This window comes from Manacus vitellinus, unplaced genomic scaffold (assembly GCF_001715985.3).
Source record: "Manacus vitellinus isolate BGI_N305 unplaced genomic scaffold, ASM171598v3 scaffold_19_pilon, whole genome shotgun sequence".
Taxonomy (NCBI): domain Eukaryota; kingdom Metazoa; phylum Chordata; class Aves; order Passeriformes; family Pipridae; genus Manacus; species Manacus vitellinus.
Window position 1 is genome coordinate 8838436 of NW_021939395.1, and position 24855 is coordinate 8863290.

Genomic DNA, 24855 nt, shown 5'->3' on the forward strand with positions numbered 1-24855 from the left:
AGCGCAAGGAGAAGCCGGGGGAGCGGGCGGCCGTGGAGCATTCCGCTGCCGGAGAGCAGAGCCCAGAGGAGCTGGTGGGGGGTGAGAGGCAGGAACGGAGGCGCTCCACTGAGGAAGGAGTGGAAGCAGGAAGGCGGAGGCAAACTACGAGAAGAAACAAAGTATTAAAGAAAAGGGGAAGAGGAGATAAAGTGATTGCTCCGATAAAGAAGAACGAGAAGGAGAGGGAATACGGAAGGACTCCACTGATGAGAGAGAGGAGTTGAAAGACCCCCCCACGAGAGACAGCAAACAGAGACTGGCTCTAAAACTCTCCCTCTCTTTGTCACACCACAAGGATTTGATGCCCCTCAGCCTGTTCACTTCTGTGTGTTCATGTTTCCCACAGGTTTCTCTTCCCCCAACCCCCCAGCTGCAGCCCAGGAGGTCAGACCTGCCACTGATGGTAACACCAGCAGCAGCTCCTCCTGCAAGAAGAGAAAGTTAAATAACAGCAGCAACAGCAATTCCGAAAAAGAAGAATTTGATTCCATTTCCTCCTGCACCTCTTCTCCTTCCAAAAACACCTCCTCGTCATCCTCCTCCGTCATCACCACCTCCTCGTGCTCCTCCTCAGGGGTTGCTTCCTCCAACCATCACCTCCAGAAGAAGCTGCGCTTTGAGGACTCCGTGGATTTTATTGGACTCGATGTGAAGATGGCTGAAGAGTCTTCTTCCTCCTCCTCTCCTGCTGCCTCTTCCCAGCAGCAGCACCAACAGCAGCTCAAAAATAAAAGCCTTTTAATTTCATCAGTGGCTGTGGGGCACCATGCAAATGGCCTGACCAAAGCTGCCTCCTCTACTGTTTCCAGTTTCGCCAACAGTAAACCTGGCTCTGCTAAGAAATTAGTGATCAAGAACTTTAAAGGTAACAGGCCATAATTTGTCACAACTTAGGGGGAGCTGACACTCGACTTCATGTTTTGTTTTCAACCTGAAAACCGGTTCCTTTCAAATAGCTCCAGGTTTTACGGGAAAGGCTTTTCTGTGGTGAACGTTTCTATACTTATGTAAAGGAGAATAATGTTTTCTGATGCCTGCTTGCCCAGTCATGTACACATCCTGAGCTACACTTTGCTGCTTGGAATTATTTTTCAGGCTCCTTTCACTCTTGTCAGTAGAGAAGGCCTTAACTTGTATGTTAGATGAAAGGTTTTACTACCTAAGTGTGTAAATTGCCTTTGTTCAAACTTCTAACGTTTGATACCTCTTTGCTAGTAATCCTGATTCAGGGCTTAGTGTTTATTTTAACCTAGTTTATGATAAGTCTTTGCACAGACGTGTTTTTTTTTTAATTGGCCTTGAATCTACATGTCTTGCCTCTGTGAGTGTTGTCTGTTTATAGGTTAATCTGCCTGTGCTTAGTTTTAAATGTTGAAACTAAGGTGATTATCAGGCTCTTATGGCGGATTTCCTTTCTGGTTTTCCCAGTTACCTTTAAAGTAGGTAGTTCAGATTTTTACTGAGTGTTTTCCTTGTAATATCCTCACTGTAACTTATAATAGTAGTTTCTTTTCTCTGTCTTAACTCTTATTTTACAAGTTTATTCTATAAATTCTCTCACAAGACGTGTTTGAGATTCTCTGGTATTGTTACTAGAGACCAGCTGAAGCAGAGAAGTGAAACTTTTCTGCTATGATGCAGCTTCGTTGTCTAGTAAACAAAAATACAAATAGGTGTAGGCAGAAAGCTAAAATGCTGTCGTTTTTTCCCTATAAAGATGAGGAAATCATGGACTTTTCTTACTTCCTGCCTCTTGCTGCCTTCCAGAACAGTCCAATAGCTTGCTTTCTTGAGTTGTTTCTTCTTCCTCGTGTGTTTGGGGTTGGGGAGGGGTAAAAGATATTACCGACATTATAGCTGATTTCTAAATACACAGTTGGCACAAATGTTCAGTAGAGGTACTGCATTAGGTAAGGATTAGGATTATTTTACCCACTGTAATGTTTTACAGCAATTCACGATCCCAGTGAAACTTTGAGGTTCCAGTTCTCAGAAATGTTCTCCGCCCATCAAAGCAGCATCATTTAATTTGATTATTTTAAAAACATAGACTTTTAAATATAGACTTATGATGCAACATAGTGAGAAAGAAAGCCACTCTTTGGTTGTTTGTACACCCGTATCTTTAGAAGAAGTTAACTTTTCCCATGTAAATTACCTGTTAAATGTCACGGATTGCACGGTGCTGTGATCATCATTGCTTATAAATTGGTATTTGAATCACTTGCTTAGAAAGGACATCTCAGTAATGGGACAGCTTTGCTTTTTATTTACTCTCAGATACTAAACTGAATAATAATCTTAAGATTATTTTCTTTATCTTAGTGTGATAGCAGTAGCATCCTTTACAACTTAAATAACTTCCTAAAATCCATATCCCTGGTGTTTACTGCTCAGCAGTGTACTCAGGAGTTGCTAGTGAAAACAGGCAAGTCTGTAGTCACTTGTCTCTCCTGGTCCTTACAATGCAGCTAATGTTGGGATATTGCCAATATTGTAGGGAAATGCTTGGGAGAGAACAAAAAAAATTACTTCTCTCTGTTACTTATTTCTCAGGAAATCATAAAGCTTTAAAATTTGTGTTTTACCTTTAGGTATGTAAAAGTCAACTATAATAGAGTATAAACTCTGGGCCAGTTTCACCTGTTGATGGCATGGATGTACATGTGTCATCTTTCTCCCTAAATTTTCTTCTCCTTCCTTTTTCCATTTGGGAATGTGCATATTAGAACAAACATGGTCATTTTAGTTAGTTATGAGAACACACAGAATTTTGAAATAGTTCTCATATTCTGAGGATGTGACCTGGGGAATATCTGAGCCTGTTGCAAATGCTCTGGTCTTGCTGAAGGTACTGCAGGGCAGGGGCATCTCTAGAGAAGAGGCAGAAAAAATAACAGAGAGGGGTCAGATCTGTGAAGCTTGAGCTGTTTGAACATTAAAGGAGGCTTAACTCTAACAAATATCCACTGGCCAAACCCAAGAGAGACATAAATGGATTACTTTAAAATTGGAATGTTTTCCTTGGGACCATAAAGCCTGTATTATAATGACAGTGTTTCCATGCATGTTTCTTGAGGATTTCTTTCCAACCTCTAATACAGAGTAGAATTAACGACCAATAAATTAAAAAATAAGATACACACAACTCTGTATCTTTTAATCCACCATTTTCACCTTTTATATTCACTTTGTTTTTGGCTCTGCTGTCCTGCTAGTGAGAGCAATGAAGATGTAGACAGTTCTTGCTGGTTTAATCCCTTCTTGAGCTGATCAGGAGCAGTATTGTGATTTTTGTAACCACACCTACTGTTTTGGGCTGCAAGTGCTATGATGTGTATTTGAAGAGCAATTCTCAATTTCTACTATGTCTTACTCTCTCAAATGCAAATAAGATACTGCTTTTACATGAATGCTTTTACTCTTTTCATGTAAGTATAAATTCAAATCTAGAGCATCAACCCCTACCTTTTCCCCTCAAAGCTACGTTCCTCATTTCTGTGAAAGGTGTTGCTCTATCTAAGCACTTTCTCAAACTTTATGTAATTTCTTTTAAAGATAAACCCAAATTGCCTGAAAACTACACAGATGAAACCTGGCAAAAACTGAAAGAAGCTGTAGAAGCTATCCAGAACAGTACTTCAATTAAGTACAATCTAGAAGAGCTCTACCAGGTAAGTGTGTTAAGCAAAAGGGATGGGGTAGGGCTTTTTGGGTTGTTGCAGGATTTTTTTGCTTTACCGTTTTTGATATGGTGGTAAGAATATGACATTTTGCTTGATAGCTGCTTTTGTCATTGAAAAACTTGTCACCAAGCAGTTTCTCTATTTTAAAATCATGAGTAAAAATTTCACAAGACCTAACATTGAACTCAAATTTTTTCTTTTTTTTACTTGCCACAACATAATCCAAGGTATGGTTTCCCTTGCAACAGTTGACAATAATTAAATAAGGCAATCTGTATTCCATTTTCTGTTTTGGGGATATGGTGTTTATCTGCTAAAGGAAAAATGTCAAATCCTAAAACATTGGTGTTTAGGTAAGAAAAACATGATTTATATTAAAGTATAATTTCTGAAGACAGTATCTGTCCATGATCAAGTATCAGAGATCATTGAAAAGCTGAAACTTTCTATTGACTTCTTGTATGTGAATAGAATACCATTTTTCCTCCAGGAATTGTGTTGTTTTTATTTGACTGTCATTTTTTGGCGTTGCAGCAATCTGTCTCTTCTAACAGCTGAGAACCAGAAATTTATTCTCAGCAGTAGCTCTGATTGTTTTGTCTTAAATATTTTAGGAAGTGATCAGACTTGAAGGGCATTTCCTGATTCTTTTTCATGAGCTCCACTTCTGCTTTTTCAGCTGAACGTGTTGGGGAGGTTTCCCCCCCTCACCTTTTCCCTGCAGACGTCACAGTATTGTGGTTTCAGCGGCTTGGCAACGGTGCTGCCCTAGCTGGGTATTAAGAACCACCTGAACTTTTTACTCTACTTTTAAAGCCTTTTTTACCTGGTTAGCTGTTTGATTTGTGTGTATGTAGCCTTCTCACCATCTCTTTTTAGTGTCTCTTCTTCCCCTGCCCTCCCCTTTTCAGTACAAGTTGCATTTCTGTGGGGGGGAAAAAGTCCGGTTTGCACAAGGTTTGGGGATGGATTTAAGGCAGAATAAATTGCCATTCCTCGTGGCACACAGCTCCTCAGTGCAAGGCATTCTTAGCTCACTACAGTAATTTGTCATCATCATCATGGCTAAGCTTCGTGAATGAAGATTTGAGTCAGTAATTTATAATGCTCAATTAATTAACTAAAAATAGTGGGGTTTAACTGAATAATATATTTAACTGAATAATATGAATAATAACAATATAGTATTGTTATTTTTGTAAAACTTTATGAAATTAATAACAAATTACAGCCAACTGTACTGGCTGGTATTGTAAATTACTCTAGACTAAATAACTGTGCAAATAACTGTTAAATGCTTGAAGGATATCCAAATTTTTTTTTAAAATACAAAGTTCTCTTGAAATCCTTGCTTCTGTTTCACAGTTATTACTTAAGTTTCTGCTCACTTTTACCACAGGCTTAATTTATTGTTGCTTGTGGTCAGAAAACAAAAGATAAGCTTTTTTGTTTTAAATCTCAATGATTCAACATTGTAATAACTTAGATACTCCTCAGTGAAATAGAGTGCAGTGAAGTATGAAATTTTTCTCTTTTTACAGAAATCTAAAAATAAGTGTCTTGATTTAAAAATAGTAATAGGAATCACTAGTGTTTTTAGATGCTAACTAAACTAATGCCATTTCTGAACAGCTGCTTGGTAAATGGATCTGATGCCAAATATGCCTTGGCAGACACCATTATCCCAGCACAGAGGGGAATTGCAAAAGTTCTGCTGCACACCTCAAAAGAATATACTTCTTTTTTTAATGGAGTTAAACTTCTTGAGTTATGACAGTGTTGATAGTTGAGATGAGCTGACCAGAGGCCCAGGAAAGGGGCCACTGGTGTCCTGGGCTGGTGGGTCAAGGCCAGACTAACGGTGGGTCCACAGGTGACAGGCAAGTTCCATCCAAAACATTTGCCTTCCCAGCTCTCTGTTGGCTCCTCCAAAGTAAGTGGAAGAAATTAAGAAACCCAGCAAGTTTGCACTTGCTGAAGGTCTAATCAGGCTTTTAATGCTCAGTGTTTTCCACTCCTTTGTTCTTTTGAATCGAAGTATGGGGTTATTTCCTCCTTTGCTGCCTGAACCTGGGGGTACAGTGGTGGAATAGAGCTGAGCAGAGCCCATAACCTGTTCTGAACAGTGAACTATAGGTTGTATTTTCTTATCACATCATTGTATTTGTTTGGTCTTAAATGTTAAGGCTGAGAGTTAAACTTGTTGCTGTTTCCAAATATTAATATTGTATACTTGGTTGATAATTCCAGATTTCCTTATAATTGTCATTCAGACCTGGTTTAGTCTTAATTGGCACACTCACTCTCTTGCTGTACCTGTAAAATTCTGACAGTAAGCTCATGCAGGTTTGGGGTTTTTTTGCTGTTATCATTGTGTGGGATGGTTTCGTTGTGGGGTTTTGGTTTTTATGAAGTTTGTTTTGTTTGTGGTTTTGATTTGTTGGGGTTTTCTTTAATCCTGGAGCCAGTATTGGATGTAGTGCACTTGCACTCGTCAATAATTGCCATCGGTATCCAGGAGAAATCCAGGAACTCCTTGTTTGGCTGTTTTGGTTGTTGCTGTGCTTTTATTGGTGACTGTCTGGACTGTTGGGAAGGATTCTGGGGGATTTGAGTTAATGGAGTAGATTTGCTTTGTGTGCTTCTGAGCTGTGGTCCCTGCACAGTTGCCTGCAGGTGCTGGGGAACAAACTTGATCTTCCAGTCCTTTGTTTTTTTTTTTTTTTTCCCCTAGGAGTTGGTGGTACTGGCAACTGAAGTCTTTTCCAATAAATAAATAAATAATAGCAAGAAGTGTTAGTTGAAAATCATACATATCTCTCCTCTAGTTTCTACAGGTGTTTTACAGAACAATCATATATTGTCTTTAACAAAGAGTTAAAGTTGTTCAGTTGCTTTCCAAATCTGGTCAGTGGATATGAATTTTGGAAAAGTCTGGAGATATACTTATGCACTTAATGATTGTTTGCTTGATAGTCTCCAAGACATGCCCACATTAAATTTCTTCTCACTTGCTGTGAAGCACAGTGATAATTCTTCTAATACTTGATGATGATCTAGAAATTGGGATTTGTCACTGTAAACATCTGGAATGTAGTCATGCTACTAATGTTCAAGATCATAACTACACTTACTCAGGCATAGGGTTGGTGGATGGAGATAAATAAAATATGTATATGTATGTACTTTTGGGGATGAGGGAGGCTTAATCAAGGAAAGGACTGAAAGAGGAAATTAAACTAGCAGTGCTTTTCCCCTGCAGAGCACAGCAGTTAATAAAATTAAGACATTAAGTGTCTGCTCTGAGGTATGAAGCCCAGCAAGCTGCTGGAACTTATTAAATTCACATCCTTGTTCTTAGAGATGCCAGTCCTGCAGTTCCATATGAGATCCCAATACTTGAGCTGAAGTTGATAATTTGTGAGCTGTTCATGGCCTGCCTTTGTCTCCTGTTACCTTCACAGTGCCATGTCTCTCTCTGGTGTTTTACATGGTAAAAGCTGTGAGAACCAGAAGAATTCCATGGTTGTTTGGGCCCTTTCCTTGTAAAGTCACGTACAAAAATATAAACAGATTTCTTAGTATCTGTTTCTCTTTACTTCAGGCTGTTGAAAATCTCTGCTCCTACAAGATTTCTGCAAATTTGTACAAACAACTGAGACAGATCTGTGAAGACCACATTAAAGCACAAATTCACCAATTCAGAGAATATCCTTTTTTAGTTGTTGACAAGCCAAAATGATTTTACCTGCAAGTGATGGATTTCTTTGACTAGTTCATGATGTTAGGCCACGGTAATCTGAATTCCTGGTTTTTGCACAAGTGGTTTTGTTTTCATTTTTTTTGTGGGACATCAGAGAAAACAACTCATTCTTTTATGTCTGTAACCCTTTGAAAAGTTTGTGAGAAAGTTTCATTGGTATTTCTGAAACACTTTGACATCTTACAAAAGCTCATGTTAGACTTGCAGCAAGGCTTAAAAAGGCTGTATTGGCTGTATCACATCAGGCTTTTTTATACTGAACTTGCCATGCTTAGATAAACAGAAATGTCTTCCAACAAGTAATTGTTGTTTTCTTTTTGAAAAATACTCGTGGTCTGGCAGCACAGATCAGATTCTGAGATCAAAATGTTTTACTTTCAAAAGTTTGGAGTTGCATCAGATCGAGATCCTGTTAAGCAGATATTAATTAGTACCAGAACTGTGCAGTGAGCTGAATAAAAGATAAGCTTCAAGGGCAAAATTTATCTCTTAGCATGAGCTGAAATTATAGTGTCTGTGTAGTGGTGGGCTCTTACACGTGTTTGTGATTGTTGGTTTCTGGGGTGTGGAGGTGTGGATGTGTGTTCTGCTCCATAGGAATGGGAGATTAAACAAAACACTGAGAAGTGTTGAGATACTTTTTTTTAATTTGTTCAGATAATTTTGATTTCTGACTATTAACACAAGGACCCTCGTTAAAAATAAACACGTTACAAGAAGTTAACTGGTTCTTTCTGGGAGTAGGTGAGTTTGTTGTGCTCTCTGTTAAGTGCCTTTAAGAAGTACAATAAGATCGGTTCGTTTCATTGCTAGCACTACCTATTAATGATGATTTTCTTAATGATTTCTTCATGGATTCATTGGATAGTGTCCTTTTTCTAAAGAAAATAGACAAATGTTGGCAAGATCACTGCAGACAAATGGTAAGTTTTCTATCTTTTTAAGGAAAACCTTGCAGCCTGTGTTTTGCTTAACTTTGTTCCTTTTCAAACTTCTGAAATATCTTCTGCCTGCAGTATATGCAGACACACAGCTCCTCACTGTCACTTTTATGCAAACCTTTCTCTTTTATACCTATTTTTCAAGGAGCTGTTCTGTTATACAGAAACATGCCAAGTGTCACCCTGATCATCGTGCTGGGATTGGCACAAGATGTTAAATAAATGCAGTGTCTAGGAAAGCACTTACACACTTCCCATCGATGGGAATTTTGTTGTTGTTGAGCAGAATTTGTGTTGCTTTTTAGTTCCAAGAGTAAAATGATTGTGGCTGTTTTATTCCTTCTCGTGACAGATTATGATTAGAAGTATCTTTTTGTTCTTGGATCGAACTTATGTACTGCAGAATTCCATGCTGCCATCTATTTGGTAAGGGCACAAAGAATAAAATTATTTGGGGGTACATTTAAACTTGCTTATATCTTGCTGATTTTCAGGTTGTTTTGTGGGTTTTTTATTTAAACCTTGTAGTGACCTGTAAATTACACGATAAATGCATATGTCCTTGTTGCAAAAGGAGATGTTTAATTTATTTGCCATGAATTACAGCATTGTTCTAGAATAGCTGTGATGCCAAATCTCAGTGAAGTAGGTATCAGCCTCCAGTTGCACAGTTAAAGGAAAGGGTCTTGTCAACAACCAAAGTGCAAGGGCTTGGTGTGCCCAGTTACTGACTTTAGCATGTACAGTATTCCAAGTTCTGTAAGTATTTTTGAAGGAAAAAGTTACTTAAATTAAAAGCAAGTTGCTCTCTTTTGGACTTCAATTTCTGCCCCCCCCCCATATTATTAATAATTAGCCTATGCCCTACCATGCCTTTGGCACCACCTGAATTTCTTTGCCAGAGATTGGAGGGCCTGACTTTTCCTGAAGTGTCCAGACCCATAGTTTCAAATTCATGGAAGGTTTTGACTGGGACACCCAAAGCAGAGATCCTTGTCTTTCACATCACTGAGTTCTTCTAAGCCCTGCCTAAGAATTAGAGATTGGCAAGTGATGGACAAAAAGGAATGTTGTCCAAAAACTTAACCATGGACTTTGAACCCATTGACATTATGATTTTCTCGTGAAAGCTGCTGTTCCAACATCTTGTCAACCAGCTGAAAAATAAAGATGCTGCAAAAGCTGTGTGGTTATTTGGGGAAAAATATCTGCATTGGTCTTTAAAACCTGTAGCTTACTGTTCGTGCTTTGTCATGGTTTATTGTAGTGTTCATGTGTCTGTTCATCTGGAGTGATTTGGGGGCAGAGAAATGAGCAGTGCTAGTATTGGCCTCTTTATTTGATCTAGATCAAGTTTTAACAATAGAGATATCTGAGGTTTGTTCTTATGCAATTTATTGAGCAGTCTTTGTTGTCTTTTTAGGGATATGGGGCTAGAATTGTTCAGAACTCATATAATCAGTGATCAGAAGGTTCAGAACAAAACTATTGATGGCATTCTTCTGCTGATTGAGAGGGAAAGAAATGGGGAGGCCATTGACAGGAGTTTGCTGCGGAGCCTTCTGAGCATGCTTTCTGACTTGCAGGTGAGTAAACCTGCTTCACCTCTAAACCAATAAATAGCTCAAATCCTTATTTAGTGCTCAGTAAGCTTTACCCTGGATTGCTGTTGTGTTGTTTCCCCAGATTTATCAGGACTCTTTCGAACATAGATTCTTGGAAGAGACAAACCGCCTGTATGCAGCAGAGGGACAGAGGCTCATGCAGGAACGAGAGGTATTTTGAATGTTTAACCGTATTTGTTGTGCCTAATGACAAAGCATGTGTCAGGGAGGGGAACTTTGCTGCTGCCTTACCCAGTGTGCAAGGCAATAATGTGACCTTTGTTTTGTAGTACTCTGGAAAAAGAAATGCACATACAGTTGCCTTCAGTCACAGTACTAATGATTTCTGCTTAAAGCTGGAGCTGCTGCTGCTGTTAGACCAGTACTGTCTCTTTTTCCCTTCTTGGTTGTTCTGGGTTTTTTTTAAACATACAAAACTACTCTGGCATTTCAGGTTCCAGAATATCTTCACCATGTCAACAAGCGCTTGGAAGAAGAAGCAGACAGAATAATCACTTATTTAGATCAGAGCACACAGTAAGTACTGTCTCTGCCTGGTGGTATTACCTGTTTGGCTCCTCTTCTGATGAGGCCATTTAAATAGCTACAGTTTATTTCAGTTATTGACTGTCTATCAAATGCTTTTCACTTTACAGTGAAGCACTGTCTTGGCTCACACAGCTAAGAGCTTTTTCTTCTAAGTCACTCATTATTTTTACATAAATGTTGGGGATTTGGTTGGAGAAAAATAGGCTGCCACTCACAGTCCAAATGTCTCTTTCTTGCTGAAATGCAATTAATCAACTGGTGTCCTACCTGAAAAAGATAGGACCCAGGATAGAGAATTCTCAAACTAAGGGCTCTGAATATTTTCATTAAAATATTTGTATATTCTTTATGGAGTCTGGGAAATTATCAAATAGTGTCACTCTTCAGTGTTTTCTACTTAGAGGCAGGATTTCTTCACACACAGTTAAGTGGAGTCATGACTAGTAGGGCAGGAGAAATATTCTCCTACCATTAAGCCATAAAAAATGTAGGTCATTTATAAGATCTCTGAGAGGAAGGTGTTTTATCACTACCATCACACATTTTTATTTTCTTCCTCCTTCAGCTGTTGAAAACATTTCACTTGCTTAGTGGCTTCCTTCTTCCACACCATTATTAGTGGCCAATTCCCTATTTTGTTTTAATACCTCTTGACTTGAGGTGTGGTTTTTTTATCTCCTTGGTTTATCTCCCAAGACATGAATCTCCTCCCATAAAACAGGAGTAGGTATATTATTTGACAAACTTCTGCCCAGCTTCTTGCCTGATGGAATCATTGTCCAGCTGCCTACAAGTCATGTACAACAGACTTACTGTGTGACTTAAAATCATCAGTCAGCAAACAGAAAAAAGATTGCTTACTGGGGAGGGAAAAGGATAAATATGTGTATAACCATTTTGGGTCCTTAGCCACTTATAGTTAGAGCACTCCTAATGAAAATGTAGTCAACATAATCTCAAAACAAGGTTTAAAAGTGTTAATAATGGGAAAAGGAAATGTAATTCTAATCATTTTTTTCTGTAGGAAGCCACTAATTGCTACTGTAGAAAAGCAACTTCTAGGTGAACATTTAACAGCCATTCTTCAGAAAGGTAATCTTTCTTCTTTATGGAAATGTTTCTAATTACTGCTTCAGGGCTTTCAACTCCTGTGCAGAAAGAGAAAGTGGCAGTTTCAGGTGCTGGGAGAGGACACAAGTTCCATCACTCTTTAACACCCTTTGCTCCTCAGTTCACAAAATAGCACTGACCATTTTGCAGGAGGGCAAGTCCCATTCTCCTTGTTGGAGGTGAGGAGATGCTGTGCTGTCTTCTGATACACAGCAAAGAGAAAGGACAGCTAGAACAGGGGACTCAAGTCTGTTAAATAGCATTTCAAAGACTTGGAGGTAAAGAAAAGAGTAGCCTTCAAATTATGGCTGTAACAGAAAGGAGAAATCCTGAGTACTCCTAACAAAAAGCAGCTTGTTTTAGAAACGTAGCATAATTTGAACAGTGGAATACGTTGCCTCAGTTCTGCAGTAGCCTCTGTGGAGCCAAATGACCCTCTGTTGTCCTGAGGATCGGGAAATAGAAACGGGGGCAGCAAGAGTTGAATGATAAAATGGCCAAGTCCTTAGTAGCTGGATTCTGGATGAAACAGTATGTGAGCATCTTCCTGCACATCTCTGACAAACTCTTCACTGAGAGGAGTATCAAGTTTGCAATATTTACCTGTCTACTTAGAACTTTACTGTGATGCATCAGGCCTTCTCCTCCAGAAAGTTAAAATGTGAATGGTGAAGATTCTCCTCAAAGCTGCTTGCCTTCAAACATTAACACTGATTTTACAGCTGGAGTTGAGACTCAGAGCTGCCTTGCCAAGGAACTTTTCCTACAGATCAGTACAGTGTAAACTTTTCAAATCTTTAGAGAATAGTAAAGCAGCTGTAAGCAAAGGTTTTGTGATAAGGATGTTATGTAAAGTACATGTAGCCCAAGATATCCACTGTAATAACAAATTTTTAAGGTTTGAGCTGGTTCAGGCAGCCATTCTGTGTTTTGCTGTTAAATTAGGTAGCTTAAAATACCCCCCTGCCCACCCCCAGTAATTGTTTGATAAAAAATATTAATTTTGAAGACATCTCTCACTGTAACAATAAGCCATGCTTTCTTTGGGTTACACTGGTTTTAATTTCCTTCTGAAACTCTTGCATTTGCAGGTTTAAACCACCTTCTTGATGAAAACCGAATTCAAGACCTGTCTCTTCTGTATCAGTTGTTCAGTCGTGTAAGAGGTGGAGTACAGGTTCTCTTGCAGCACTGGATTGAGTACATAAAGGTATTGCTGCTAAAACTCTGGAACAGAGACCACTACTGCATCAGTGGGGTTTATACACAGATACTTGAGTCATCTCTATAAACTATTGCATTTTTCAAAAAATGATATATTCTTGCTTATAAATGTGTTTAATAGACAGCTTTTGAAACATCCTGGGAAAGGTACAGTAACTGTTCTGGCCCTGTCAAAGAAAATACTGAACACTGAGTTGAATTATTGAACTCCAGATAAGTTTGGAGTTTATAATCTTGCTTATTGTTAGTTTTGAGGGACAACTGTATTTCTGCAATAGTTATTTTGGTAATGGCAGAATGTTTGTCTTCTTCCTGATAAAATTTCCTGTCAGAATGAGCAGTAGCTTAAGTTAAGAAGTCTAATCTTATTTCTCAGTGAAGATGTCATAGAAAGTATGGTTCTTGTAAAGGAAAGCTTTGGAATGGCATAGGAGTATAGTTAAATAAAATTGAGTTTAGTGGGAGCTTTGCCTGTGTGAAACCTGAGGCTATAGATGATAAAAAAGGGTGTGTTAATTTTGTCATGCTCAATTTCATTTCTTTAGACAAAAGTTCTGAATCCATTCACTTATCAATTGGTTTTGAATCAATATAAAAAAATCTAGGAATGATTGTATAGTAAATACTTCATAATACTATTTTGTTGTGTTAGTGGAATTAATATGAGTACTAGAAACAACACATTAAGAAGGTAACTTTAGGGTTTTACAAGTCTTGTCATTTAAATTAATTATTCAGGCTAATTGAAAGTTATGTTTTATTTTGCAGGCATTTGGTAGCACCATAGTAATTAATCCAGAAAAAGACAAAACCATGGTCCAAGAACTTCTTGATTTTAAAGACAAAGTTGACCATATTATTGATGTTTGCTTTCTGAAGAATGAGAAGTTTGTAAATGCCATGAAAGAAGCCTTTGAAACATTCATTAACAAAAGACCAAATAAGCCAGCTGAACTCATAGGTATTTTTCTTCAGTTTCTTCCATGTGAGAATTTTGGTGTGGAGTTGCTGGTTCAGCTTGCAGATGGGCTATGCTGGAATTGTGTGTCAGTCCATGCACAGTGCGTGTCAGACTGGGGCTTTCCTGTGCTGCCTGATGCAAGGGAATTGTTTGAGAGGGCAGCATTAAATATCAATAACTCTGTTTATCAGTTCACTGGCTGGGCTGTAGAAAAGTCCAGGGCATCAGAACTTGGGCATTCCAGCCATTGGCTGCTGTCCAGGTGTGACAATAGTGCTAATGTGATTTTTTTCAGCAGCTTACATAACTGTGCCACCAGCACACGTGCACAGAGCTGTTCAGGGCTCTGCAGATATCTGGGGCTTAATATGTGCAAGTGAAGAGAGCTGAGGATGCCCTGAAGCTCTCACAGTGTGGGGACAGTCTCTAGTTTGCAAAGAACATTGTTTACAGATTTGTGCTCCATGCCTGGCACTCTGCACTTTTGAATTCCTTCATCTTCCCCACACAGTGAATAATACCTGCTTTGCAATTGGTTGTGCTGTTAGGTTTGTGGAGTGATGCTTTCTGCCCTCCTTTTTTTACATTAATTCCCTAACTGTAATGTGCTTATCACACCATTTGAAATTAAAAAAATTTAAAAAACCCAGTAATCTGCTAGAGGAATTCAGCAGTGTAGTCAACACATTTAAATAACTGGTTTACATATTTTTCTTCTGATTCCTTTTTTTTTTATTATATCCATGTCAATCTGTAGCAACAGTGACTTTTTGCTTTGAGATCACAATATAGACCAGGATTTTCCTACACAAGCACAAATGTTTTTAATGTTGTGTATGCTAGTAAAGTTAAAATGCAGTAATTCCTTATCTGAAAAAATATTGGCCCATAATGTTTTTATAACTTTATAGCCTCTATGAAAAGGTATCAAGTTTGTTGTGGTGAAACTGATAGAAGGTGATTTCAGGATCATTTTTATTTTCAAGATTTCACAATATTAGATTTATAAATTTTTGTTTCATTATTATATTAAGCATATGCTAAACCCTTTATTCTTCAACACTTCTAGCTAAATATGTAGATTCAAAGCTTCGTGCAGGCAACAAAGAAGCTACTGATGAAGAACTTGAAAAAATGCTGGATAAAATTATGATCATATTTAGATTCATATATGGTAAGTATTGGGATTTTTTTCATGGGGATACTGTTGTTTAATCAGTAAGGTACTTGGAAATTATTTTTGCAGTCTGACTGCATTTTCAGGTGTTTTCTCTGTGGATGTGGTTTGTTGGTGTAGTGCTGTTTAAATACTTTGCCTGTTAAAATGTCAGTAACAAGACCTGACTTAAAACCTGTTGAAATATTCCTGTGAAGGCCTTTTTCCTTTACTGAGCTTTGAATTGGATCTCTTGTAGGTAATGTTTGTTAAAAACCAACAGTGATTTGTGATCACTTCCAAATCTTGTCTCTTACAGGAAAAGATGTCTTTGAGGCCTTTTATAAAAAAGATCTAGCAAAGAGACTATTAGTTGGGAAGAGTGCATCAGTGGATGCTGAAAAATCTATGCTTTCCAAACTCAAACATGGTAAATATCTATCAGCTTGCTTTCTTTTAAAAGTAGTTGTTTTAAGAGGCCTTCCAAGAAGAGCCATTAGTGTTTCCCCTTTACATGAGGGCAAAAGCCTCCTGTGCAAGTCTTGAAGGACTGGTGGGTTTTGAGGAGACTCATTTGCTTTTAGTTTTGTAATTATAACAGCAATAGCCAAAAAAACAGGAGCTTGAAGTGTATCTTGGCCTGTGGGATAGAGTTGAGGTTCCCTGCTGAGTAAATCAGTGATGTGCTCAGAGAACTTAAGGATGACTTCCACTTGTTCTTCACTCTGTATAAGGTCTGGAACACGAAGCTGCCAGCTAGTGGTTCTCTAGTCTGATCTTCATTGTTCCATTGGATGGAATCTTGGGGTGGTAAGAGGAAGACTTTTAGAGCTTGATCTTGTCCTACCATCAGGAGACAGTTTGGCAGGCAGCTGGTAGGGATTGGAATTGTCATCTGAGTGACAGGCTGCCACCACAGTCCCAGGATGAACAGTCAGGTCCATGTGCAGAAAGGACTGGGTTAAAAATAGCTGCCACACTAAAACATTTTCCCCTTTCTTGTATATAACCTTAATATGCACCTTAATTAGAATCCTGGCTTTTATGTAAGAGCATCTGCTGAAATAGGTCATCTTGCTTAAAAGTGCATTCTGATATTTAGAACAACTGCTCTGTGGCATTGAAAATAAACAAGGTTAATTTCTAAGATTTCCATTTTCTCTTTTATAGAATGTGGAGCTGCTTTCACCAGCAAACTTGAAGGAATGTTTAAAGATATGGAGCTTTCAAAAGACATAATGATACAATTCAAACAGGTACTGGGGGAAAGTCTGGGCTGTCTGTGCTTTTGAAAATTTTACTGAATTTATTAAGGGTTTTCTTGAGTAACAGAGTTAAACCTGGAAATTGCCTTCTTTGGACAAATAAACCTGCAACAATAAAAGATTTGTAAACTTAAAAAATATTTTAACACCAGTTCTAAAACATTTTTAGCACCACTATATTCTGATGCCTGACTTGGAAGTTTTTGCCCATTAGTTCTGGCAGTGTTTTGATTTCAAAGAAATTTTAACATTCTCTACTCCATTCACACATAATGAGGTAGATCTTCACATCAGTCTGCTAAAACACTACTTTTGCTGTTTTCTTCCTGTGTTGAAGTGCCTTTAGAACGTGAGAAAAGTGCTTTTCTTAATTTTCTTGTATGTAACTTGCAGTTTATAGGTCTCTTTCTTCTCTACTCTTGCAACACCTGTTCTAACTTTTCAGTTCTACCTGAAATACTTTTAATAAACATGGCTTTATTTCCATGTATTTTATTTCTCTCTGCAGTATATGCAAAATCAGAATGTCCCTGGCAACATTGAACTAACAGTGAATATTCTGACTATGGGTTATTGGCCAACCTACGTGCCTATGGAGGTCCATCTGCCCCCAGAGGTAATGAACACAGACAGGTTTTACAAGTATCAGCCTCTCAGAAATGCATCTTGGAATCAACTGCAACTTGCTTTTAAATATGCATAGAGAAAGAAATGCAGAACTGTCTCTTTGTAAATGAAATTTGTTTTCTTGCAATTCCTGTCATCATTCTAAGCCTTGATTTAAGGCTTAATTGATTGTGGAGGAGGGAAGGATGCTTTTAAAGTAGAAACTGTGTTTTAGTGTTTTGGGGTTTTTCTTTCTTTAGATGGTAAAACTGCAGGAGATTTTCAAGACCTTTTATTTAGGAAAACACAGTGGTAGGAAACTTCAGTGGCAGTCAACACTAGGACACTGTGTGCTAAAAGCAGAATTTAAAGAGGTGAGTCTCTTGTTTCTCTTACTCCTTTGCTTTGTCAAGTCCAAGGCTGGGTTGTACCTTAGGGATATATGAGGAAGCTTTTTTGTGTTGTGATGGAAAACCTAGCATTGTTTTGGCAATTACTTTTAACCTCTTGCTATCATTTTTCAGAGTTGGTAGTTTTATGAAGTAAAGTAGTAAGGTCTAAGAAGATGCACCCAATTTCTGTATTGGTGGGGAAAAAAGCCCTGTTGGTTACTACTGAGGAAAATATTCAGTGGGTTTAGCTCCAGATTAAAAATGGCACTAATTTTTATAGTGGGGAGAAAAAAAAGGGGCAGTTCCTTAGGTGGCCTTACGTCATCTGACAGCATCAAGCATCTTTATTTCAGTAGTGAAAAGCTTACTGTAAAGTTTTGGATTGTACAAGAACACAACTGTTTTTAAAAGGGTTTCCAGTTATTCCCCTTCAGCATTTCTTCATGGACAGGAAATTTTCTTATGAAATAGGAATGTTTACCAGTTCTGTTTTTCAGAAAAATGTTAATGCTAAAACAAGTAATATCAAACTTGGTTGGTTTCAAAGATTCTATAGTTCCTTATACTGTGTTTCTTAAATTAATGTTTGTGTTAGACTTTGACTTGAAGACCTTTCAAATTGTAATTTTAAGCATTCAGTGCTTTGAGATTTGTCTTGAGTAGGCTGATGCATACCTTGGGTGAATTTTGTCACAGGATAGAATAGTCCAGCCTTGTGACCTGTAGCTTGTGCTACGTTTCATAGTAAACACAAGGTGACAAGTAACTTCTATTCTTTCATATTCTCAAATAAATAATGTCCTTGAAGTGAAATAATTGACATGTAATTGTGACTTGTTCCTCATGCTCCCCTCATCCTCTCCTCTCCACCCTCTACCTTCCTCCCCCCCCAAAAAAAAAAAACAAACCAGCCTACTGATGTCTATTTATTTCCCTTATGACAGGGCAAAAAAGAACTTCAGGTCTCCTTGTTCCAGACACTGGTGCTGCTCATGTTTAATGAAGGAGAGGAGTTCAGTTTAGAGGAGATAAAGCAAGCCACTGGAATAGGTTGGTATTGAAAACAGCCAACTGCTTCCAAGTGTTCTTACTGAAAAAAACCTAAACAACTTGTTTCTGCTTTAGAGGATGGAGAGCTGAGAAGGACACTTCAATCTCTGGCTTGTGGCAAAGCCAGAGTACTGACTAAAAGCCCCAAAGGCAAAGATGTGGAAGATGGTGATAAATTCACATGTAATGATGATTTCAGACATAAGCTCTTCAGGATAAAAATCAACCAAATTCAGATGAAAGAAACGGTATATTTTTTTTAATCCTCTGGGGTTTAGATCCTTGGGTTAAGAACCTTGTTGCCTGCCCATTTCCAAGCTTTTTTTCCTCTCTCTTGTGATGTACATGCTGATGTCTCTGTCAAAGTTACACGTGTAATTTGGATGACAGCACATACCTACCAGTGCTGATTTAAATGTGTGCTTCTATACTAAGACACCAGTGATGTCTCTAAATAAGGTTGTTCAAGAGAAGTTCCAATTAGGGAATGTTCTTTTCATCCTTTATCATTCCCTGGAGCTTTGCTGAATATTTTGTTGAACATAGAAACAAGTTCACAGCGAATTTTCCCTGACAGCTATCCAATGTAAAATCTGTGCAAAGATTTTAACTCCTTGTACGAGTGGTTTTTCTCATAGACAGTCGGCCTTTATATTTGTAAAGGATTTGTGTCAGATATTTGACAACAGACACTTTACTGTCCTACACTGAGAACTGTCTTAAAGATATGAAGAATTGTTTTGACAGTACTGGTGTTCTCATTAAAACTTTCCTAACTGGATCCTGCAGGTAGAGGAACAGGCAAGCACTACAGAGAGGGTGTTCCAGGACCGGCAGTACCAGATCGACGCCGCAATCGTTCGGATCATGAAGATGCGCAAGACACTGAGTCACAACCTGCTCGTGTCAGAGGTCTACAACCAGCTCAAATTCCCAGTCAAGGTGTGCTACTGGTTTTTCTTCTAAAACTTTACCAGTTCTTTTTCTATTCCCTGGGCTGCCCTTAGTTAAACAGTGCTTCTGTCTAAAATATGCATCTCTTTAGTATTAGAAAGGGCAAATATTCACTTTCAGGAATTTTTGAAGTGCCAGTTACTAATAAAATCTACTTCCAAAGGCTTTCAGTGCTGGAGTTTGTCAGCAGTAAGGGTGCAGCTGGCTCTCCTTGTTACCTGCATTTGCAGTGTTCTGGCAAGGCATTCTTGGGCACAAGGGGAAAATGCTTCAGATCTCAAAACCAATTCTGCATTACATTCTTAATTTGGTTGATGCTTTTTAATAAATTAGTGACCAATAAATGTACAGTGGTTTTTCTAGACAGATTATACTATTTAATATCTAGGAATTAAAACAAAATCTTGGTGAATGTCTCAAAGCTGAAGAAGCCCACAGTTGCAACATATAATGACTAGCTTGTTGTGTACAAATGAAAATGGGTTTTCAGATAAACAGTGATGCATTGTTGGAGTTCAAATATATGACAGAAATGTAAAATGAAAGGTCATGCCATCTCATTCTGTTTTATTACCATGGTGAGTTCCTGCAGGCCTGTAAGTATTGCATAAGCTGCAGTTGGGCTTTGTAGGAGTATAACAGCTGATCTAAATGATTTTCCTCACTCTTTATCATGAGGGATTTTTATAAAGTCCTTCACCCAACAAAATCAGAGGGCACCCAAACTGTTGCAAAACTCACTTGCATCAAGAGGAATTGAAATTTGTACCATCTTTTACCAGCTAAAAGTCAGAAATAGAAACGCTTTGGTATGTGATGCATGAACTGCAGTTCTTTAGAGTTCAGTTCAAACAGCAGTAAATATCTTTCCCTGCTGTAAAAAAAAAAAAAAATCTATGTTTAACTGCAGGTGACAAGTTAATTTTGTAACTTTCTCTTCCATCAGTTATACATTGCAGACTTTAAAAGCTCTGATACTTTTAGAGGATTTTTTTTTAAACTGTGACTTCTGTTTCCTCAGTCATCTTAAGCAGTGTAGACATTTGGTTTAAGTGGAAAGAAAGAACCAAAATGCACTGACTGCAAAGTAATAATTCTGACATGTGCTTTATTTTGCAGCCTGCTGACCTTAAGAAGAGAATAGAATCCTTAATTGACAGGGACTACATGGAAAGAGATAAAGAAAACCCGAATCAGTACAACTATATTGCATAAACATATGTTGGCCTTTATTTTACTGCACACTTGGTGTCCTACACAGTTGCCAGTGGATAAACTAGCCTGTTGATCCCGTTAATTGACTTTTTATACTACCGATGATTGAATGAAAGCAGTGTAATGGAAAAGTATAGTAGAGTGGACTTCTTTCAGTGGTTAACATGCCCATTTAAAGAGTACTATTTACATTTTAAGAAGAATGCTGTTGAACTCTTTGCATGTTATTTAGTAAGATGTGCAGAAAGCTGAAAGAAAGTACCTGGTCTTTTGTGATTCCATTTGTCTCTGGGTCTGAAGAGGAGTCCCTTGATGTATGACAGATGTCTTTCACATCTTTAAATGGAAACAGAAGGTTAATTAATATAAGAAAATAGCCTTTAAAAATGCTTAAACTGCATGCAAACTTTTAATTTACTGTACAGAATGCATTTCAGTTATACATACCATTGGTTTGGTTGATGCCCACACTAGGATTTTTTTCCCTTGAGGGAGGAAAAATGGGGGAATAAGCCAAGCTATGCTTATTGCTGATCTAATGGGAAATATTCTTGGTCACAATTAAGACAAAATGTTACCAGTATAAAACAATGTATAAAGTTTGCGGTGTGGGCTTATATACTGTATATACAAACACCATTCTTAAATAACTGCTACAACAAAACAAGTTCAGATTAGATTCATATGGCTTGCCTGTGAGACTTGGTGTTCACCTTTGGGAATTTTAAGCATAAAACAGCCATAATGGAAGAAGTGACAGGTTTTACTAGTCATGGGTAGGAGGCCTTCACCTCTTGGCAGCAATACTCTAGAAAAGAGAATCTATTTACAGATATCTATGAAAAGCCACACTGTTATTGTGGTAAAGCTGTAAGAACAAAAATTGCAAATGGATTTTAATACTTGTTTTGCTTTGCAACATTCTAAACTTGAATTAACCTCAAGGTTTAGACAGGGCAGCTCTTCTAGGACTGCCCTGCTTTGGATTGCTTTAACTTAAAGCTTTAAGAACTCAGCCCTAGAGCCTAGCAGGCCTCCTAGAACCCAGAAGCCTACCTCTCATTTAGAAAGTTAAGTATTGCTACAAGGCATCTAAAATATATTTTCTTAGATGACCAGAGAGCATTCTTTGCATCTTTATAAGACATGGGAGAGTAAGTCACTTGAATGTAGAGATTTGTTTCAACAAAATGCATTTTTTTTAATTGCTTATAGCAGCATGTGCCAGGAATATATGGGAAAAAAGTGTCAGCAGAAAAGGTAACTCCTCCACATAACAGTTCTTCCTTACCCAGCCAGGCTTTAGATCTATGATCAGCTGTGTTGCAGAGCACAAGGAAAAACCTCATCCTCTTTCAGGCACTGATAGTCCTGGGGAATACCAGATATTTCCTGAAAGCCAGATGTTAGTTTTGTTTAATGGCAGTGTAACTTAGCTCTCTATGACCTACAACTTCTATCACTGTGATCCCACATTCAGGGTTGTGCATGTGTGTGAGTGTGTGTACGTGTGTGTGTTTTCTATCTGACACATCCCATCCTTATTGCTTTTTTTATCTGCTGTCTAATTCCATACTTTCTCCAGCTGTGTTTTCTCTCAAGCTCTTTTTTATGCAGTCCTCAGCTGACAGATGAAGCGAATGTGGGTTTTTTCTCCTACTAAATTATTTGCAGTCACCCTCAACTAACTGTCGTACAGCTCTTCGTGATCTGCAGAAAGTTTACCTTGCCCCTTGACACTATTACAGCATAACCACTGGTAGACATCCAGGACCACCCCTGCCTCTGTGAGAAAAATACTGACAGTAGAGTTATGTGGTAAGAAACTTGAAGACTGCTCCTGCAAATCTTCAAGTATGAGTTCAAATAGAGATCCACTGAGGAGGAATGAATGCCCCCCACCGTAAAAAATATCCCTTCTGTATTTTGCATTCAATGTTCCTTTTTCTTGTATGTGTTTTGTATCTTCAGCCAATAAAAGATTCCTTTTAAAGAGAATTGGGGAAGAAGCATAAGACTTAACTCTTTGGGACACAGGAGATGATGCACATCAGTATGGAACTGGTTCCATTCAGTCTGTTGTAGCATATAAATCTAACACCACTACACGTTTAAATACCCATTCTGGTAAAACCCTCCCTCATTACACAAGTGTTGCATTCAATCAAACTGCAAAGGTCTGTAGGTTTAGTTCGTTTTTATCCTGTCTATTTCTGTAACTTAAATGCAGAAAATACTATATAGAAAATATCCTCCAATCTGATCAGAACTCCACGAGCCGAGGCAGACCCTAAACGCAATCGAGTTAAAGCAACCCAAAGAATGGACTTTGAGAACCCTGGCCAGGCCAGGAGAGGGGGTGAGCGAGGGGAGGGGAGAAGGCTTCTCCTTGTAGCTTCATGGGTTTTTCCCCAAGAACTTGTTCATCTCTTCTGCTAAGGTCTCACTCATTCCTGGTTAATGACAAAGCTGCAGCCAAGATTTGTCGTCTAGCCGTACAACTCTGCAACTTCTTGCTGGGATCATGTGCCTGCCTATTGAGCCATATATATCTCTGTAAGAAAAAACTCCAGTGGGCTTGGACCACAACTCATCTGGCTAGAACACAGCTTGTCTGTTTGGCCACACATTTTTAATCCTGACTCTTGCATGCAGTTTATAGCACCTTGTTCATAAGAAATTGCAGTTTATTCTTAGAAATATATATTTTAGGTTTTTTAATCTTTATACCCATAAATGGACTATTTTTTTGTCTTGGCTGGTTTCAAAAGTGACCATTTTGTTTAAATGCTGTAATTGCAAATGTGTTGTAAACGTTGTTTTGTTCTATAGTTTACACAAAGGTGCCAAAGTAAATAGTTAATAAAAAAACAAACAAACCCTAGCAAATTATTAAGTTGCTTTAGCTGTTCTTCATATTTTGGTCTCTGCTCTTTTTTTTTTTTTTTTGTCAGCCTTTTATTTTTTCCTAGACATATCATTTGCCCTAATGCTTTCTTTTAAAAGAAAAAAAAAGTGCATCTAAAAAAATGTTCAAATACCACTTTTTTAGTGCTCTCAAATAGTAGGGAGAATATTTTCTTTGAAACGTTACACTAATGTAAGAGTACAGCAGCATTCGAAAATGTAATATACTTTTTGTATAACAGTCTTCAGAGTGTGTCTGGAGTGGGGGGAAAAAACTAACCCTGTTACTTTTCAGAAGCCTCTTCCCTCAGCTACCAGAATATGAATTGTGCTTTTTCACTGCATCAAAAAGTTATAGTTTATGCAGACTTGCAAACAGGGCATGTATCACCGTTGCATCCTTTGATGCAAAAAGCAGCAAAACCTTTTTTATGTTTCATAAGTCTGATATGGGTACAGAGAGTCTTTCTTAAGTTGGTAAATAATGTAAATACATGTCCTTTCAGAGAGTGAGTCTGTTATCTAGGTATTTTGTGTCATTTAATAAATATTAAACAGTTTTGTGTTGATAAACTCTTGTGTGTAAAATGCCTTCTTACTCCCAAGTTCTGTATGTTGGGCTTACTAATGTTTATGGCTTCTTTAAATTCTTTAGCTTGTGCTTTGATAGCAAAATACTTGTTTGCTTCTTAAATAGTTCCTTATTCATTCAGTCATTAAAATCCCTTGAGTTTTCTAAGTGGCTTCCATTCCTGAATTTTTATTATTTTGGGTTTTTCACTAAGTCTTCTGTGGTTCTTGGAGAGGAAGGAGATAAGCATCCTCACCAACTCTGAATCGGGATTAGAATGTGTAGCAGTGTCAGAAATGGTACAAAAATACCAAAAGTGGTGGCCTGTTGCTCTCAGAGGAGGCTCCTCTCCTGTATGATTATTCCTTGTCTCCTGGTTACAGTTTATAATTTTTTCAATGGCTCTGATATGATTATTGAAGTATAAGGGACAGGGCTTCACAGGGAATTTGCTTCTGTTCCTTAGGGTGGCCAGCTGGCCATTCCTTGAGTTTTCTTCAGCCATTTGGAACCACTGGAGCAAATCTGAGCAGCAGGACCATCTCCAGCCTGGCCTTTCCCAGTGCAGGAGCTCTGAGAACTCAGTGGAGATGGGAGGCAGAGTGTTTTGAATTTCTTTTCTGGGTTTTGGAAACCTGGACAGCTGAAGCAAAGCAAGTGCTGGTCCTGCAGACTGATCTGTGGAAAGCTGGCACGTGCTGCAGGGAGGTCACACAGCCCTGCTGTAATCACAGAACAGTCCTAGTGCCGGTGGGTTCAGGTAGGTCTGGCAAATGCCTGCCACTAATCCTGCTCAGGCACTTACTTTATTACAGCCTGGAGGGATCTAAATGCATGGGATGGTTTTTCCACTAACACT

The 24855-nt window shown here is 38.3% G+C and overlaps 1 protein-coding gene across 2 annotated transcripts; it reads left to right on the plus strand.

Moving 5' to 3' along the window:
• Window positions 1-8: 8 nt before the first annotated feature.
• On the plus strand, window positions 9-24164 carry CUL4B (cullin 4B). 2 transcript variants are annotated; one of them, XM_008930680.4, is made up of 20 exons: window positions 9-907; window positions 3601-3716; window positions 7333-7436; window positions 8345-8414; window positions 8785-8858; window positions 9856-10018; window positions 10119-10208; window positions 10491-10573; window positions 11610-11677; window positions 12787-12905; window positions 13688-13880; window positions 14950-15054; window positions 15356-15466; window positions 16207-16292; window positions 16810-16917; window positions 17168-17281; window positions 18244-18349; window positions 18425-18597; window positions 19139-19291; window positions 20423-24164. In XM_008930680.4, the coding sequence occupies exons 1-20, from the start codon at window positions 376-378 to the stop codon at window positions 20516-20518; spliced, it is 2664 nt and encodes an 887-aa protein (XP_008928928.1). In that variant the 5' UTR covers window positions 9-375; the 3' UTR covers window positions 20519-24164. The 2 variants fall into 2 exon arrangements, with proteins under 2 accessions (XP_008928928.1, XP_017926192.1); XM_018070703.3 differs by lacking the exon at window positions 18425-18597.
• Window positions 24165-24855: the final 691 nt, after the last annotated feature.

What these genes read in the sequence shown, in the direction of transcription:
- CUL4B (XM_008930680.4), top strand. Translation starts at nt 376, where the DNA reads ATGTTTCCCACAGGTTTCTCTTCCCCCAACCCCCCAGCTGCAGCCCAG. An exon ending in CATATTTAGATTCATATATG is followed by an intron (nt 15,055 to 15,355) that starts GTAAGTATTGGG and finishes TGTCTCTTACAG; the next exon opens with GAAAAGATGTCTTTGAGGCC. An exon ending in TAAAAGCAGAATTTAAAGAG is followed by an intron (nt 17,282 to 18,243) that starts GTGAGTCTCTTG and finishes CCCTTATGACAG; the next exon opens with GGCAAAAAAGAACTTCAGGT.